General features: G+C 41.8%; 1 protein-coding gene across 39 annotated transcripts in view; it reads right to left on the bottom strand.

Annotated features, from left to right (window-relative positions):
- The window catches only part of CDC14A (cell division cycle 14A), a 164,585-nt gene extending 147,442 nt beyond the window's left edge, over positions 1-17,143 (bottom strand). For 6 of the 39 annotated variants that reach the window (XR_011439329.1, XM_070268647.1, XM_070268643.1 and 3 more), the window contains exons 1-2: positions 11,095-11,783; positions 10,204-10,294 (exon numbers count right to left, since the gene is read on the bottom strand). Coding sequence is in view for 26 of the 39 variants with exons in the window: in XM_070268647.1 (XP_070124748.1) it covers positions 10,204-10,294; positions 11,095-11,143 (140 nt within the window). In the remaining 13 variants the exon portion in view is untranslated. Of the gene's footprint in view, positions 1-10,203; positions 10,295-10,444; positions 10,696-10,852; positions 11,054-11,094; positions 12,104-12,221; positions 12,498-16,927 lie in introns of those variants that run through there. The other 33 variants (XM_070268640.1, XM_070268637.1, XM_070268633.1 and 30 more) reach the window with 20 other exon arrangements.
- Between the last annotated feature and the right edge of the window lie 2,242 nt (positions 17,144-19,385).

Raw genomic sequence — 19,385 nt, forward strand, 5'->3', positions numbered from 1 at the left:
CCATGAGAACAGGGCTGGGTTAGAATTCATGCACTATCGTATCCCTAGCCCCTGGCACAGAGATGACTGACTAAACAAACGAAAGATTGAGACTTGGTTGGTTCATCTGCAAAAATACTGCCTTCTTCCATTAAATCCTTCTAAACTATAGACCAGGTTAAATGTGGGGAGAGCTATCAGATATCACACTTTACTAAATTTGGGTACAAAATAAGACTAAGTTGACAAAAATGACCTAAGAAGGAAGGGACAGCAAGAGGGATGGAGAGCAGTGAGATCGTCCACCTCTCCAGGGCAGGGAGAGGGTCGGAGCACCCCAGCCCTGTCTCCCCTACAGCCTGCATCTTTATCATTGGTCTACTCCAAAGGTGGCCTGCGCCAGAAGTAACCCTCAATCTACACAGACTCACTCCAACTAGACATTACCCCAACTCCTTTTTGCTTCGGTGCCCCTTCAATTTTGTCTCAGAGTTTTGCCAAGTTAAAAATCATCCTCAACAAAGAATATACAACTATGTAGTGGGGGGCTTTGGGAAGAAAAAGGAAAAAAAATAAAATCTTTAAAAAAAAAAAGAGGGGCTGGCCCCGTGGCCGAGTGGTTAAGTTCGCGCACTCCGCTGCAGGCGTCCCAGTGTTTCGTTGGTTTGAATCCTGGGTGCGGACATGGCACTGCTCATCAAACCACGCTGAGGCAGCATCCCACATGCCACAACTAGAAAGACCCACGACGAAGAATATACAACTATGTACTGGGGGGCTTTGGGAAGAAAAAGGAAAAAAATAAAATCTTTAAAAAAAAAAATCATCCTAAACCTTTAAAATTATCCATTACTTTTGGGTTTTCTAGAAGCTGTTGGAGGGCATGTGGAACAAAGCACAAGACTTGACACTAGAGAAAAGGTCTGGCAGAACAGGAAAGGCACTATTTTACAAGCCCACCATTCACAGCTTCCTACAAGAGATCTTTTTAAACATTTCTCTTTATCTCACACTTAGAAAAAAATAAAACATTTTTAACATTTCAGATTGACTCAGCGGGGGAGAATCAACAATTTGACTCCCAAGACTAATGTAAATGCTATATTAGTTCCACACTCTCTTAAAAGGAAGAGAAATGTAGAGGATAAGAAATCAGTTATACAAGGACCCCCAATTCAGAAATCTCAATCTGGAATACAAGAGAGAGTCACAAGTAAGCCAAAACACAAAATCTTATTGCTTCTTCGAAAGCCTGCCACAAAACGCAGAGCCTTTGGCTATGTTTATAAGAGAGTCTATTTAGTGTTATTTCGTATCAAAGGCTAATAAAATGTGATGTCTGGTTTCTATGCCCATAGTATATTAGGACAGCTTATAGGGACAAGGCAGCTTTTAGGGGCTGGTACATCAGCAGCAACGTCAAAAGCTACACTGACAGTAAGCAGCACCTAGAAAGTACTCAACTCATAGCAGTTAGTCGTCAATAAAAACTGACTGAATAAATTAAATCCACTAAAGGACACAAGATGTTTAGCAAACAGGCACCATCTGCTATATAAGCAGAGGGCCCTTTATTCCTTAGGAGCTGCTGAAACCATCCCTGAATTACAGTGAAACTGCACAACCAATGTATTCAGTGAATCTGAGTGTTACAGAAAAAAAGCAACTCATAATCAGTAAATTTTTTTCTTTTCTTTTCTTTTTTTTTTTTTTGGTGAGGAACATTGGCCCTGAGCTGACATCCGTGCCAATCTTACTCTGTTTAGTATGTGGGATGCCACCACAGCATGACTTGATGAGCAGTGTGTAGGTCTGTGCCTGGGATCTGAACCCACAAACGGCAGACCACCAAAGCAGAGCACACGAACTTAACCACTACACCACCAGGCCAGCCCCAGTAAATTCTTTAAGAGGGCAGATATGTAGATTCATTTTAGCAAGGTTTCCATAAATTATAAAACTGCTTTGAGGGGCCAGCCCGTAGCCTAGTGGTTAAGTTCAGCATGCTCTACTTTGGCAGCCCAGGTTCAGTTCCCAGGCGCAGACATATACTACTCATCAGCAGCCATGCTGTGGCAGTGACCCACAAACAAAATAGAGGAAGACTGGCACAGATGTTAGCTTGGGGAAAATCTTCTTCAGCAAAAAAAATACAAAAAAAACCCCTGCTTTGATATTTCAAGATGTGATTTTCCAACTGTTTGTAGAAGCTGCTTCACTGAAATGACACATTCTCCAACAACACTGGATAAATGCATTACTAGAGTATATCCATCAAGGAGAGCAAATTTGAAATAAACCATCTCTTCTGGTTCTAAAAGAAAATTAAACTTTATAACAAAAGAACAAGTCCAAACTAACAAATTCTTCAATTCATCAACAAGATGTGAATACCTTTAAGACCAAAATATTACATTATTAAATGAAACATTTTATTCAAAACGTTTTATTCAAACATTTTATTCAAAAACTATTCATACAAACTATTTTCTATAAAGGAATTCACTGTCAATCACAAATAATTGTGATCATTTACCAGATGTTTCCAAGTTGTTAAGGACTGGGAGGATTATGTGCTTCCAATAAATAGAGCAATATTTTTGATGGTTCTCATTCAACATCTGATTCTTTGGTGGTCCTGGAAGTATTTAGTTGATTAACAAAACCAACTCTTTTTTTTTAAGTAAATGGAAACTAAAGCCTCAAAAAATTTTTTAAAGAAACAATGAATTCCACACTGAAGTGCAGAAAGCCCAGCTCAAGTCACTGAGCCAGAAAGGAACTTGAGATCAGCTGTTCCACCCACCACTCGAGATTTTAAAAAAGCAAATATCTAAATACCCAGGACAGGCATTGTCTATTTCCTACTTAAAAATCACAAAAAACAAAGACTCCTCTTTTACTTTCATTATAGACCCCTCTCTTTTTACATGTCTCCCCATCCCCAAAATAAAACAAAGCAACAAAAAGCCGGCCCCTGCCCCCAATTTGCGTACGTGGCCTACTTTGAGGTGTCACTTTCTCCCAATCACCCAAGCCAGATACCTTGAGTTCACCTTCACTTCTTCCTTCCCTCCTCATCTGGTCACTCCCAAATACAGTCAACCCATCCTGTCTAGCCCCCGAGTCTGGCCTTCCTGTTCCAATTACTGCAACTGTAATCCAATTCACCAACAGGCTAACACACCCACACCTCCCAGCCATGAGTAGTTGTCCTACAGCAGAGTTCTGATCAGTCTCTCTGTCATTCTTAAGCCAGCAAATGGCTTTCCATAGTCCAGTCCCCAACCGAGTGTCCAGACTCACCTGTGCTCTCTCTGCATCCAAATATTTTGCCTCACCTACCAGAACTTTGCTATTCCCAAACACTAAATTCTCTTTCTTTCTTTCCTTCCTTCTTTCTTCACCATTCATTCAGCTAAAATTTCTTGAGCATCCTCCCTAGGGCAGGCACTGTACTGGGTGTAGGGACACATGGGAAGCAAAAACAGGTAGTACTTGTTTTCACAGAGATCATAAAGTATACTCTTGGCTCTTACACACCCTTCAAAAGCTAGTTCAAACATCACTCTGTGTCTTTATCACCCTGGGCAGTAATAATCTCTTCCTTTCTTGGATTCCTAACATCTACATGTGCAGCTTTTGTCACATATTGTCCTGCACTGTATTTGTTTTCACTTCCTTCTTTACGTATTTGTGTATCCCCATAGCACTAGCACAGTGCTGTGCACCAAAATCTACCCCGTCTAAACGGTAGTTTCTTCGGTAGCGATTTTCAACCGCTTACAAGTTTTAAGTTATGCTTTTTTCACTTCCCATAAAAATATGTCAAGTCTTTGTTCTTTTTCTTTTTTTTTTTTAAGCACAAAGGTGTATTGAGCTGTGGCTAAGTAGAAGTCACTTACTTTTGGCTTTGGAATGTGTTTATGAACTTACAAATGAGAACATCTGATGTCTTAGGAATCTACTTCAAACAAAATAATGAAGTCGCCCTGTGGTGACTTGGCTTGGAAAGAACTTGGACAGCAGACAGCTCCCAACTGGACTCTCCTACAGCCCATTCGGATCCCTCTCACCGGCTGCCTGATTGAGACGAGCCCTGTTAATTTTACCTGAGTCCTTAGCACCTCAGTTAAATTTTGGATTTTCATCAAGCTTATCACAAGCAAACTGAAAGCAGTGAATAACAGGTTGCCTTTTTGAAGATCAGAGACCAACTACCCACTATGAATGCCTAAGAGAGAAAAACATTACGGATTTAATAAATCACTATCTAGAAAGCAAAATTTGACTCTAGTGGGTCAGAGAATTAAGACTTGACTGGTGACCGTACCCCGATATGTCGGTTTCCTCATCACGTATCCTACAGAGGACTGCTGGCCACACACGCAGGTATGCAATACACAAGCACACGCCTAAAACTCGTGTTCAAAACAGAGGATTAAAAAAAGTGGCTCTGAACAATACTGGGTTATTTTTGCAAGGTTAGTTTGGAAGCAAGGAGAAATGGGGAAGAAAGTATAAACCTACCATCTTTTAAAAGCTAAAGAGTTTTCTGAGTTTTTAGGAGAATTCTATGCAGAAATCATTACATCTTAAGTTATACCAGTTAAGCAGCAAGAGTATTTGACCAAACAGCCTGCAAAAGCCGTTTTTATAGGCTTACAAAAACTGGGCTTCCTTTGTTTTCATCCATCCTATTAATATACAATGATAATTAATTAATTGACTTTTTTTTTGGCCATCTGAAAGGAACAAAAGCAAAATTACACCCACAAAAGTGGAATTGTGAAAAAAACATTCCCAGATACGGCCTGAACATAAAGTTTGTGCACACACTGTCAGTGGCACATTTCTTGCAAAAACCATCACCACCCAAGTTAGAGGGGCCAAGCACACCAGGGAGGGGCAATGCTGTTCTGCACCCTCCTCACCAGCCTCAGACTCAGGACAACTGGGAACCTGCTGGAAGCAGAAGAGCTTAGACTCTAGGCTCGACTGCCTGTGGCTTGAATCTCGGCTCAGCAACTTACTAGCTCAGTGACCTTAGGCTCTACTTACCCTCTCTGGGCCTCAGTTTCCTCATCTATAAAGTGGCCATAATAATAGAACCTAACTCCTTGGGTTGTTCTGAAGATCGAGTTAATGTGTGTAAAGTACATAGAACTCTCTGGCACAGGACTATAAAGGTTTAGCTGTTGTTATGATTTTATTTTTATTCTCATAGTGAAATTTGTCTCTGAATTCAACTAAATCTCCTCTTCTGTCCACATCGTAGCAACTCATAATGAGAGCCGAGGTATCAAATGATGGCCCTCAGGCTCCATAAATCATATATACATGTATATGTGTGCAGGTGCCTAAATGGCATTCCCCTTTCCATTAAATTAACCTACTTGCTACATATTAAATTTGAAATGAAAATTGAAAAACCAAAAGCGTTTCTTCTCACCTCTATCTAACCTAAATACTTCATTCCCACAAACATTTCCTGGCAAAAAAAAGCTTTTCTGTATTTCTCTCAAAGATGCCCTAGGTTCACACTTTGACTCAAACCTATGCTACAGACTACATAAAAGAAATCATTCTTCTAAAATTATTTATCCAAAAATTCCTGGTTGCATTAATATCAGGCTGCTTTACCAAAGTTTAAATGAAAACTGAACATTTTAAATTACTTAAATCTTCAGTTTAGTTAATTAGTCCTCATTAGAGGCTGCTCATTCTTCCATGCTAAAACATTTGGTGAAATTCTTTGAGTCACTTCAGAAACTGCTTAATATTCAGTCCCCAGAGTATGTCCATGAAGAGTTCTCGCCTGCATATTCAATACCTTCCTTTTGCAAACATAAGAGAAGAAATGAAAACAGACAAGGCTGAAAAGGAAGACCCTCTACACTACTCTTCACAGCAAACTGGCGTTCTATGCATTAACATCCAACCCTACACCCATCAACACCATTAGGAGGGGCACATAAAGCTTATAACAATTCACATATTTCATTTTGCTAAGTTTTTTTTTTTTTTTTTTTGGCTGAGGAAGATTGGCCCTGAGCTAACATCTGCTGCCAATCTTCCTTTATTTTTTCATATGTGAGTCACTGCCACACTATGGCTGCCAACGAACGGTGTAGATCCACACCCAGGAACCAAACCAGGGCCACCACAGCAGAGCACACCAAACTTAACCACTAGGCCACAGGGCCAGATCTGATTTTGCTAACTTTTGAACCAAAAAAATTTGAGCCAAGTTATAAAAGTAAGCCTCTATTTGGATTACAGGGCCCAATTCCAAAACCAAAGAATTAGCTTTTCTGGAGAGTTGTGCATTATTTGTAGCTTAATCAAATAGACATAAATCTCTGAAAGGCTCCCTTTTTATGGGGCTATTTTTGTCCACAAGTGTGATAGGATATACTCTGATTTTAATTCTGATCTGGGAAATCATAACCCAAGGACAAATGTATGCTTTCTAATCAACCCCATTTCACCAAAACTGTTCAGGCCTTTATACTGAGATAAGTTCTGTTTAAAAATCAAGCAGAAAATTCAGACTTTCATTTCTAATAGCCTGACCTCATGAGGCCACTGAAATTTTCTCCACCAGCTTCTCAGAAGGTTGCCATTTTAATCATGGAGCACTATCATCCTTTTAGAACTAAATAAACATCTGCACAAAACACAGCTGTGTCCAGGGTACCCACAGTCTAATATTTAAAGTCTACTTCCTGATTCAAAAATAATAGATGCATTTCCAAGGTGACAATTTAGCCAGAAAGGCAACATTTCACTTATACATTCAGCAAATAAGTACACAGGTACACAGCTGTACAAGGCCCTGTGTGGTAATGGACATAAATATACTTCTTTCCTTAGAGACATGTACACTCTGATAGGACAGTCAAGATTTTTCTCACCACAAGCATCCTCCACAGATAGAACCCAGGTTACTACACATCCTTCTAGGGGCCTTGCAGTCTCTCTTATTCTATACTTCCAAGAAGTGGAGCTGACAAGACAAGATGGCTTCCACAGCTCCTGGCCCTCTCCCCTTTCTTCCCTCTCCTGCAGCGTCTGTGCACCAAAGTCTCTGGCTGCTTATTTCCACCACTTTCCCTTGCTCCTCTCATCCTGGCCCTGCCTGTGAAATACAGACCTTGATATCTTCTCTTTCTCTCCAGAAATCAGACCATTCTCACAGCTTTACCTTCTCTTTGGGGAAAATTCACACATTTAAGAACTTCGAATTTATGTGAGATCCAGCACTGATGTGGATATCCCTTAAACTCCTTAAATTCAACCTGAGCAAAATGGAATGCCTGATCTCCCCACTAAAGCCAGGTCTTCTGTCTTAAGGACTTCGACGACTTCTTTTCCTCAGCACCCCGCCAACCCACCCACCTGATCTGTTGCCAAGTGACATGATACACATCCCTTCTTCCCATCACTATTGCTACCAATCCTAATCGAGGCACTTGAATATTCCAGAATTTTTCCAAGTGGGTTCCTACATCCTCTCTAACCCACCTTCAGTGATGCTATCACATTAACTTTTTGAGAGAAGATATATGTACTCAAGAACCAGAAGGCTTGGTTTCAAATTCCAGCTCTGCTAATTCTTCCTTCTGTGACCTTGGGTGAGTTACTTAACCTCTCTGTACCTTACTCTCATCATTTGCACAATAATGATGATAATAGTATCTGCCTCATAGAATTGTCATGAAATGAAATAAATTAATAATTGTGGAGCACCTAGAATAGGGTCTGGCATGCATTTAAATTCTCAATAAATGTTTGCCATTATTTGCAATTAGCACAAACCCAGTCATACCATGGCCTGCCCCAAACCCTCAAGGGAGTCCTACTTCGTACCAAGGAAACTGTGGTTCCTCACCTCTGCCCCCAACTGACCTCTTAGCTTCATATTCCACATCCCCATGTGACTTGTATGCACATCAGGCAAAGTGGAGGATGTACTGTTCCCTGAACACACTCCAGAGCCTCCCTCCTCATCCGTGCTGTTCTCGCTTCGGGGATCTCACATCTCCGCCTGTCCTCCTTCAAGCCAATCCTAATTCTTCCGTGACGCCTTCTCTGACCCCCTCAACCAGATGTGCTCCCATCCACCTGTGAATTCCTCCTAGCACAGGGGTTACGTTTCTCTCACTGCAGTTATCTTTTCTATACCTCTCACGGCAGCCCTGTCATTCTCCCTACAGGTTTGGAGCTCTCTGAAGGTAATACATGCGTTCATCATCATTGTATTCTCTACATCATCTAGCCACGTGTAATCTGTTGGGGTAACAAGAAAGATGGATTTGTGGGTGATCAGAAGCACAGCCACTCCTGTAGCACAATAGTTGGGCAAGTCCAAAGGCAAAGAAGTACACACTCTCCCCGGACTGAAGTCCTCATCATAGTTTCAAATGACATCAAAACTCACAATATAAATTGGGTGGTCTCTCCAGCAAGAAACACAGTAGTATAAATATAAGAGGAATGTGATTTGTAGCCCTATTCTTAAATACCAACATTAAAATCACACCAAAAATGTCCCTCACCTACCAACACTAGAATCAAAAAACCAAGGAGCCCTGTGCTTAGTTGGCTAAATGTAATTTTCTGCTAGATCTACCATCTAGCAATCCCAAGACGAGCAACTCAGACCTCAATGACTGGAGCTTGATCAATGACACATTAACCACCTCTGGTACGTTAGTCACTACAGAATTGAACAGAATGGCATATGCACAGTCCCTACCCTCAGACTCACGAGAGGTTCCCAAACCCTAAACTCACAAACAGAAAGCCACAACAACGCACATTCCCAACAATAGCGTGAATACTCAATAAACACTGCAGGCAGTGACATCATCCAGGTACAAGGGTCAGAGAGCGGGAGCATTACCCCATTCTGTCTGGGAGCAGAGCTGTAATCTGACACCACAGATTTAGACCTCTTTGCTGCAGCAACTCTGGGCATTCATGAGCAGCAGCAAAGGGCTCTTTCATTCCCACTTTCACTCCAGCCATTCAAGAAGCATCCTGCTCCCAGCACCACTAAGAGAAATGTCCCAAAGACATCAGTTTCAAGAATCCTTATGAGCAAGTGACAATTAAAGACTGTTTTCCCTCAAATAAAAGATACGTTCTTGAAGGTCAAGACTATTCTCACTATTTGAATGCCTGGTGGTACCCACAAATTCATAGGCATAACTGCCAAGATCCCTTTAAACAGGACAAGTCCTAGGAAGCTTACTAGCGTGACAATGGTTCATGTAACGATGTTCATTTAATTGCATGTTTGGTTAAAACAACAAGAAAGTAAAATTAAATGTTTAAGTTAGACTATATTAGACTAGTCTGAAACACCAGCTCTTTTAATAAAAAGACATAATCGAGTCAGTTCCTCCTTTTTATTCCTTATTATCTCTTGCTTTTACTGAATAGAGATTTATCTCTCTTTACTTAAATTTTTACTATACTTAAAGAGTTAGGGTATCTTTTTCCTGTAAATTAACGGTCTTTCACAGAAAACAGTTCCCTACACTTATCTCCCACTCTCAAATCCTAATCCCACAGAAGCAAAGTAACCAAAGAAAGTAACTCAGCACTCCTCGACCAGCTCTTCACAGGCAAAGAAAATAATACTGTCAGGGAGGGGGCACCCAAATAAAGTCACTCAATCAATAACGTGTCATACAGGTGAAATCTTACTCATAGATATGACTTGGATACTGTTCCCTGCAGCTAATGTGTCCCACTTCCCGAAAATGAGCTGCACAAACAAAAACCTCCTGGGAGACACCAGAAGCCTTGTGACCCGGAGAGCTGAAGCACCTGTAAGACACACAGCGCCCTGTGCTCCGCGGCTGCTCCATAAATACTCGGTCACTGATTCACAGGCCCATGACGGAGTCCACCAGCACAGAGTGCGTGTCCCCCTGGGCCTCCCCTGGGGAGTGGGAGGAATCGACAGCCGCAGTTGCTGTGGCGGCAGGAAGAACTAATACAGACAAATGTCTAAAAGGACTGAAGTGCTGACAGGTTCCAACTACACCAACTTTCCCTGCACCTCTCCCCAGGCACCTGAGCCTAAACAAATGATACTGTTACTTGCAACACTGGGGGAAAGAGAATAAAACTGCCATAAAGGTGCACAGTGTCTGCTCACCAAAGAGCCAACTAGCTAAATGGTTGAGAAAAAACAAAATAGAAACTTACTTTTCATAGACCAGCTCCTCATCGATGGAGAAATAGTGGGTATTTACTGTGCTTTTTGGTCTATTCCTTAAAGTAGCAAAATATAACCGATCTGAAAGACAAGTTTAAAAGACGAGAGAAAACATATGAGAAGCAGGGAAGCTGGAGGTGGCGGGCGGTGATAATACACGAAGGATCAAAATAACTGCTACCCATTATTTAAAGACCCCATGAACACGCAGAATTCTTGCAGAAACCTGACCTCTCCCAGAAAGCGGCGGAGACCCAGGAGCACAACAATTAGAAAAGCAAGAACATCTGACTGAGGGACTCAGCGAGGGCCAGAGCTCCCATACGTCCCTTGGTTCAGGCCAGCGGGGACAGATAGAAGCCGGGGGTGCCCGTGGAACTGGAGATGCAAGTTTGGTTCAGAAATCTCCAGATCTCAGCAGCCGCGGAAGGGGAAGAGAGAGGCGCGCCTCTCCCCTGCAGCTCAGGCGACTTCAAGAAGAGGAAGGGAGGAGAGACAGGGGGGTGTGGTGGGGGGGGGGAGGGTCCTGAAAATAGAGGCCAGCAATAGTAGGATAAAGGCGATCTAAAGGATCACCCGGAGCAGGATCCCCACGAACTGCGTGCAGGAGCCCGGCGGAAGCCGGCGCTGTCCCATTACCGAGCGGAGAGGCCATCTGAGGGAGCTGCAGAAGGAACGAGGGACGCAAGAAAGACAGAGAAGCCGGAAGCAGGGGGTCCTCGGGGAGAGGATAGTGCCGAGAGGGGACGAGAGCGCGCGCAGCGGCTGCAGGACACTGGGGGCCCAAGGAGAAGCCGGGGGCAGCGGTTAGGATGTAGGGGCGAGAAGTGAAGAGTTGGGGGCGAGGGAGGGTTGGAGGATGCGGGGCGGCTGCTTCTCACCTTTCATGAACTCGCAAGCCCCGATTAGTTCCCCTGACTCCGCTGCCATCTTAAGCGAGATACGCACGGGGGAGGGCTGGGTCGGGGCCAGTTGAGGTCACCCGCCCCGGGGGGCTTCCCCACTGCCCAGGAGCCGGGAAGCTTGCAGACCCGAACACCGAGCCGGCCCGAGAGAGGCAGCAGGCGCCGAAGGCGGCGGCGGCTGGGGGGTCAGCGCGCCAGGAGCCCCGGGGACATTCCGTGGGGAACCCGAGCCCGCTCCGCGCGGGGCGCACACGCCCCGGGTTGTGGCCGCTCCGATTCGGACCGGGCTGCTGCTGCTGCTCCGCCGCCGCTGCCGCGCCTGGGAAACGCAGACCAGCTCTCACGGCCGGGCAAAGTCTTCCCCCGGCTCCCAAAGTGATCATGGAGGAGGAGACGTCTGGCACCGATCGCGCCCGTGGCTACTCGTGCAGCAGCGGGCAGGACCCCGGTGCCCGCGGGCTGGCAGCAGCTGCTCTGGCTCCTCCTTCGCCACCTCCTTTCAGCAGCAACTCTTCCTCCTCCTCCTCCCCCTAGGTCCGCCCCCAGACCTTCCTCCCCGCCCTCCCTCGGCCCCCTCCACTTTCACGGCTCCGCGGCCATCCCTTAAAGGGACAGCCCCGCTCCTTTCTCCGTGTCGGCCCCGCGCCCCAGTTACGAGGCGCTCTGCGGGTCACTAGGAGCCGGTTGCTAAGGCTTTGTTGTCGTCCACCAATTGCTATACAGGAAACGGGGCCGTCGGCCCAGAGGAGCCAGGCGGGGCGCCCGGACCAGAAACTTATGAATGAAGCGGTGGAGTTGGGAGTGGATGTCCGGGAGGGCGAAGTTGCAGCTTCACAGGCAAGGATGCGCCGACGCCCCTTTCCTGCACCCACTAAGTCTTCTCCCACTCCAAATTTTTCTTCTCTGTCTCATTATTTTTCTCTCTCGCCCCACTCACCCACGTTCCTCTCAACTCTTACATGTAAGCGCACACACACACACAATTAAAGATCTCAGATCTCCGTGTCCTGCCTTACCTATAGCTAATCTTTCAACCAACCCCCATCCCCACCACTGATGGATCTCCTTCTCTATAAAAAATAAATTTAAAAAAGAAGCACTACCTCCTAGCTCAGAAGAACACGTACTGGTTTCCTCTACACATTCTAGACTCTGGTATAATTTGTGCTTTGTTCTTACGGAGGAAAACGTTCCCATCCGGTTCCCCACGTCCTTTCATGTGGGCCGCCACTGTGGGCTCAAAATCATCACAAATGCCTAGCCTTTATATTGCTCTGGTCCAGGAGGGGGGCGGGGCAGGGGAACAAGGCCAGCGGGGGGAGGGGGGAACGGAGGAGAGCGGGACTCTAGTCCACGGGGGAGGTTAACACAAAAGAATTGCTTTACGTAGAGTTGGCTGAAGCGCTGCAGGGAGTGGTTCCTCTCAAAGAAGCCCTTGAGGGGTTTCTGTGAGGCTCCTCATACGGCCTGAACAACTGCAACGCCGAGTGTCCTCTACGGACGTGCCTAATTAGAAGGCAGTCCCTTCGATATGAAAATGGCGCTACAGACCCATCATCAGAGGAGCATGCGCTCTGAGTGGTTTCCCCGCAAACGGGGCTTTACGCCGGCCGTGGGATTCGCAGTCGGTTGTTTACTTCTTGGGAGAAAGGGGGCGCGCAAGTGAGGAGCCGACTGACTGAGTTCGGAGCAGCGCTTTGAGGCCAGCGAGGAAAGCTCAACTCATTGGTCTTAGCCCGTTATTCAACTTTGCTGGCTAAACAGTCACAAAATGATAAACGAATGTTACTTAGATATTCGGAAAAAATATTCACAACATCTCGGTGATTTTAATCGGATATGTTCTTGTAAGATAGTAAAAAGAAAAACCTATCCGAACATCCAAATCTTCAAACTCTCAGGCTAGAACCATATAAAATTGAAGCTGGAAGAACCACTAAAGAGGACCTTCTACCGCCCCTAATCTTCACGTGAGAAAAAAATATCTCAAAAGAGTTTTTAAAACTGTAAAAAGTCCTGAAAAGATGAGTTGTAATGAGTGCGCCACTCTTTTGAGATGCATTCATGGTTTACGGCCGCCACAGGGAAGCACCTCAAACATGTTGTGCATATTCACACAATGAGTTGAATTTTGCCTATTTGTTCCCTCTAATCTTGGTGTCAACTATCATGTTGTCCAATTCAAATTATTTTACTGAAATATTCTAATTGAAATTTTATATGTGAAAGATATGGAAAAGCAAAGTATATAAATATACTCAATGAGGTCTCAATAAACGTATCTACTTTGTTGAAAAGGCTAAATTAATTCAAAAATGGCGATCTATTTCCAAATTTATGATTTCAAATTCATGTAGTCACTTAAGAAATTTCCCAACAATTTTTCATCCAAGTGTTGTATTAGAAAAAGATGTCCAAGTTCTCATTCAATGCGTAAACTTTTAGTTTCACAAAGTGCAGTCTTAGAACTCTAAATCTACACTTTCAGAGAAGGCAGATTTAATTGAATACCCTCTCGTTATTTTCTAAAATGAATTTACAAAAACGTTTTCTTTCATATAATTCTCCAGCTTAGAAATTTTCGTCATGAGGAGTGAATCATGAGTTGAACAAACAGAAGTCCTTAAAATTAAGAACTGAAAATGCAAAAGTTTATCTTTCCTTAGCATATAACAATATGAAATTTTTGGAGTTAACAAGACTCTAAGTAATTTTTTTATTGTTTCATGAAAGGAAAATAAGTGATTGTCAGTATAATCAAATTTCTCTAAACCAAAATCCATACCATCTAAATGGTATAGAAAATTCTATAAGAAAAATGGTGAACAAGATAGTACGCACACAGCACACACATGTCAAGGTTCTAATGAGATCATAAAACACTATTCTCTCAATTGTCATACAGTCAAAGTTCCTATTGGTTGTAGTTTCATAATAAAGGCATGATTTCACAGTCTCTGGAGGAACATAATGGAAGAAACTTCTTGCCAATCACCCAAATTAGTATAAATATTAGGAATTTACTTTTATTTTAAACAACAATAAAGAAAGGTGTTTCAAGCATTAAGGAAATACTAAGAGAATTAAGATATCACTCAACTGCAGAAAAGGAAGGTAATGTTATACATAGAAATTTAGCAGTTAAGTCTAGAAGTGTCTCAGGCTTAAAAACGACAACATTTGGTCTCACTGTGCAAACATTACTTGAATTCTGCCTGGGACACCCAGAAAGACAGTCTGCAGCCCTTGCCTGTGCACCTGCACAGCTACAAACTCACTGCTGGAGGCAGCTTCAACATACGGCTCCACCCTCTGGTTCTCATTCTGCCCCCTCAAGCTGCAGTGAACGCCCTTAGGCACCCTTGCACACAACGACTCTTCAAAAATGCAAAGGCAGCTCCCTTGGACCGCTTCTTCTCTTTTCCCCAGATTAAAAGCTCTCTTTTCTTTAAGCTCTTCTTGAATTACATGGCTTCACGCCTCCTTGCTGTCCAGTCCTCTCCTCTCCAGTTTGTCTGTGTCCCTCATAAAGTGTCTCAGAACTGAACGCAGGCCAGTGGCGACCTGGTGTGTCCAGTTCTGAGATCAGAAAAAAAGCATTAGTGGGAGAATCAGATGGGAACAAAAGCAACGAAAAACATAAAAGAACTAACTTGTCATTTAGCTTCAAGAGAAAAGGAAAATATTCTCTCTTGTTGGAAGAGGGCAAAGAAAAAGTCACCTATGATTGCCAAAGGCCTGACAGCTGTGATATTTACCTATTCTATTCTTTTAAATTATCATTTCTCATTAGAACAGGCTCTTTCAGTTGCTTGTTCAGTCATGATGATGTTATTTAAGAAAGTAAAAGAAAATATAGAATACGTACTTTAAATTCTTTCTAAAACTTAATTTTCAGTTTAACTGTGAAACAAGAAGTAGAAACCTGCACTGCTGAATGATATGAAATTCAAAGTAATTTGAATTGTTTAAATATTTTGATAATTAACTTCTTGACTGATGCCGAAAATAATTTACAGCAGCTTTTAGTGAAATGTAGATACCAAAAAGAAGTTATTACAGTACAACCACAATACCAAAAGTACCTAGACCATGTGGCTTATGAAATAGCTGCCTGCAGACGCTAAGATCTTGGCCTAACCCAGCCATAATCTGCATCACACTAATCACCAATGCCTGTTTAAGAATTGCAAAACAAAATCAAAGATAGTAAGAACCAGAAGGGACCTGAGAGATCAGCTAGTTCCAGTTTTCAAACAGCTCCATGGAGCACAAGGTGACAGAGGCCTCACCTGGGGATGGGGGTGGACAGTGATGGGTGAGCAGGCAGGGATCCTACAAAATATTTCACTAGTAAAAGATTATGGGGCAAAATAGAAGAAAGAAAAGGGAAGAAGAAACTGAGGTGTATAGTGGGTAAATGTTTTCCAAAGTGACAAACGTGATTGGTGGTAAAAATAAGCCCAGTATTCATTATTTTCTCTAATACCAACTATTGTTAGCTTATCTTACATTGTTTAGCTCATAGGTTCTTAAGCTTTTGAGATGATAAAATATCAAGCAATAATAGTGTATATGTATAATATCTTAACTAATTTCTTCAAAATTTTAGGGAAAATATCGAAAGAATTTAAACAATGAAAAAATACAAGATGTGTTATCTGCCATTACTATTGTTGACATGTGGCCTTTACAAAAATTTGAATTATTTTCCCACCCTTGTGAATTATTAATTGCATACCAGCATTCTACAGAACATAATTTAAGAAATACTGGTTTTGTGAGCAGTAAATAAAACAATTCACTTCAATAATCATCTCATCCTTGACTAATGCAGCCAGTAAAGAAAGATGAAGTTTTAGAAATTAAATGGCCAGGTCAATATACTTAATAATGCTCAATTTATTGGCCAGTTTGCTATATTTTTCAAATAGGCTAACGTCTCAATGCAGTTTTTAAATTTAAAGAATTTATCCATGTATATTTATTTGTCATTCCTACTCTTTTTGGAGAAAAAATAAAGAAGGGAACATTTTTTTCTCCAAAAATATATAAAATAATATTCCTCACCCCATCACCACTACCTCAATTACTAACACTCTCATCACCATCACCCTGCTGAGAAAGATCAAGTGAAGTTTATGCTTTAATCTCATGTTTCTAATATTCGCTCCCATATGCCTGTTTAATACATGTCCCTACTATACTCTGTACATTTTTCTATCAGGAAAATAATGATAGTTAGTAGTTAAGTTTTATTGAAAACCAAGCACAGCAATTTATCTCAGTTCTCACATCAGTTTCCTATGAGGTAGATACTATTATTATTCCCATTTTACAGATGAATAAACTACCACAAAACAGATGCTCAACAAATATTTGGAGAATGAATAAGTAAATGAGTAATGAACATGTTGGGAGATGAACTTATGTGCATCACTTGGATAATAAATCAGTTCCTTTATAGCTTAAAGCAGTGGAAATAATACTGAATTTACAAACAGAAACCCGGGTTTCAGGCATTACACTATCACCAACTGTATATGCATTATCTTAGACTGTTTCCTCTGGCATTAAATAAGGATTATAATAATTTCTAATTCCCAGGAATAATAGTAGAATTAAACAAGTGCCATGCTGTAATGCCATAGTATACGTATATTTGTTATTAATGTTAAAGCCTATATTAAATACTAAATTATTTCCAAAATCCGATGTTCACAAGCCTCAAATTATTATATTTATTTGAATCTAGGTATTGTTACTTCGTTTACTCCTAGCTAACAACATAAGCAAAATATACACTCACAGAGAAGCTCTTTTTATCAACTGAAGACAACTCCACAGGGTACAGGTTACTGTCGTCTTTCATTTCTGATTGCCTGTGGCCGTGGTGCTGTCTCTAGGGTGTGACTGGGGATGACCCCATTCAGGCAACCTCAGTGGATTCCTAAATTCCCCTGCTGTGGCTCACGTTCTTTCAATAGTTCTGTTTCAGAAGCCTGGGACACAAATGTTGTTCCCCGCGGTTCCCGTGGTGACCCTTGATGTCCCTTTAGAACTCTAGGTTTTCTGGTGCCTGATCCTGTGCTGAAACTCCAGGAAAAAATGATATTTTCAATAAACTAATGAGAGACCTTTGGTTTCCATTTTTCCAATCACAAATACTACGCAATTATTGAACAGATTCCTGATGGTTCTTCTTGCTGCTGTTGTTATTAACGCCTATAATTGTACTGATTCCCATGGGAAAAAACACACTTTATATCTTCCATGTGCCAAGCCTTCCTGCATGAGGAGTTTGTTATTCTTCAGATTATTTCTAAAGTACAATTTGGATTTGTTAATGTAAGATAATAGTGACATGAATAATCTAACAGCCACGCAAACAAGAGTAATTTCCATTTATTTCTCTTCATAACTGTGTTTTCTTTCCTGTAACATCAAACATACGTTTTTATATTTATGCCATTCATTTATTCAGCAAATATTTACTGTCTACTGTTTGCCTGGCGCTGTGCTAGGTGCTGGGATTGCAATCAAGAACAAGGCAGATTTCCTGTTCTTAAGGAATTTACATTCTAGAAAGGGATATAGATAAGCAAGCCGGCTCCATAAGCACGATACATGATAGGTTGGAGTAAGTTCAGAGCACTAGGCAGCTTTTGTGAAGAGCATCAGTGCTGAGAAGCAAGGAAAGAGTTCCCTGCAGAATCCTAGACTTGAAAGTTGAAGAGGAATTAGCCCGGTGGAGGTTGCCAGATTACAGAAGGAGCAAGGTGGCAGGGGAGGTGGGAAGGAGGAAGACACAAGGAAAGAGTCCTAAGTTGAGGGAACAGTATGTACATAGGCTGGGAAGCAATAGAGAGAAAGGTTAGTTCAGGGATCTGAAGTAATTCCATTTGGATTCAGCATAGAGTATGAAGTGGGAGGAGAGGGGACAGGATCTTGGTAACAAAGGCTAAAAATTTGGACTTTATCCAGATGGCAATGGGGCACCAAAATGAAATATATTAAACAGGCAAAGCCTAGTCAGGTGTGGATTTAAAATTGCCAGAAATAGTCTGCAAAGTAGTTAAACTAATTGTAAATAGATTGGAGCTTACTCCGTTAATCTCCATAGAAGCAGAATTATAGCAAGAAGATAGACTAAGGCCCACTTAATTGGATCTTTCATTCTTTTTCCTCTCACTATTAAAAATACAAAGTAGAACTTGCTCCTTTTTTCTTCAGCAGAACATAATTAAGTGCATAAAGGGAAGAGTTGTCTGAGATTACAGAAATTTAATTTGCATATATTGGAGATAAATGTTGATGAGACAATGTATATTTCCTCTAAATTCTTAGTAAAATGACCCTAAGGAAATATAAAAAACAGAATATAAAAGAATTACACTTTATTAAAATATTTTAATTAACTAACAAAAGTTAATTTGGGATGTGTGAGAAGTTGACTTTAAAAATAACTTTTAGAAATAGTAAATTAACATGAACAATTTGATTACTTGACTTTGTAGAGGCCAAGTTGACTGTGCCTAAAGATTAAAAACAAAAGCAGAGAGGCTATACTGCATGACATGTACCCTGGAGCCCCCAAGGGACAGCCAGTCCCAGTCTTGCCCATCTCCTCCCGAAGAAAACATTCACAAGCGTACAGACATAATTCTTATCTACACACACTATCTGTCTGTGTATCGTGGTGCCTTTCTTGGTGCTCTTGGGTGCTTTACCTAGTCAATTTTTCCCAATAGACTTTACCTCATTACTGCCATTTACAGCATTCCTCCAAAAGTGATTTTAGTTCTTGGAGTATCATTAACCTAAGCATTACCAATTTGCCCACTGGAAAGAAAAAAAAATTACAAGAAGAGCACTGACTTACTGAGCTGACTCAACCCTTTCCAAACACTTCGTTCCTCGCCAGAACTTTTTTTTTCTTTTTGCGGTAACATTGGTTTATGACATTATATAAATTTCAGGTGTACATCGTTACATTTCAATTTCTGTGTAGATTGCATCACGTTCACCACCCAAAGACTAATTATAATCCATCACTATACACATGTGCCTAATCACCCCTTTCACCACCCTCCCTCCCTCCTTCCCCTCTAATAAGCACCAACCCAATCTCTGTCTCTACCTGTGTGTTTGTCATTTTTGTCTTCTACTTATGAGTGAGATCCTACAGTATTTTACTTTCTCCCTCCGACTTATTTCACTTAGCATAATACCCTATAGGTCCATCCATGTTGTCACAAATAGCCAGA

Source organism: Equus caballus, chromosome 5, assembly GCF_041296265.1.
Source record: "Equus caballus isolate H_3958 breed thoroughbred chromosome 5, TB-T2T, whole genome shotgun sequence".
Classification (NCBI taxonomy): domain Eukaryota; kingdom Metazoa; phylum Chordata; class Mammalia; order Perissodactyla; family Equidae; genus Equus; species Equus caballus.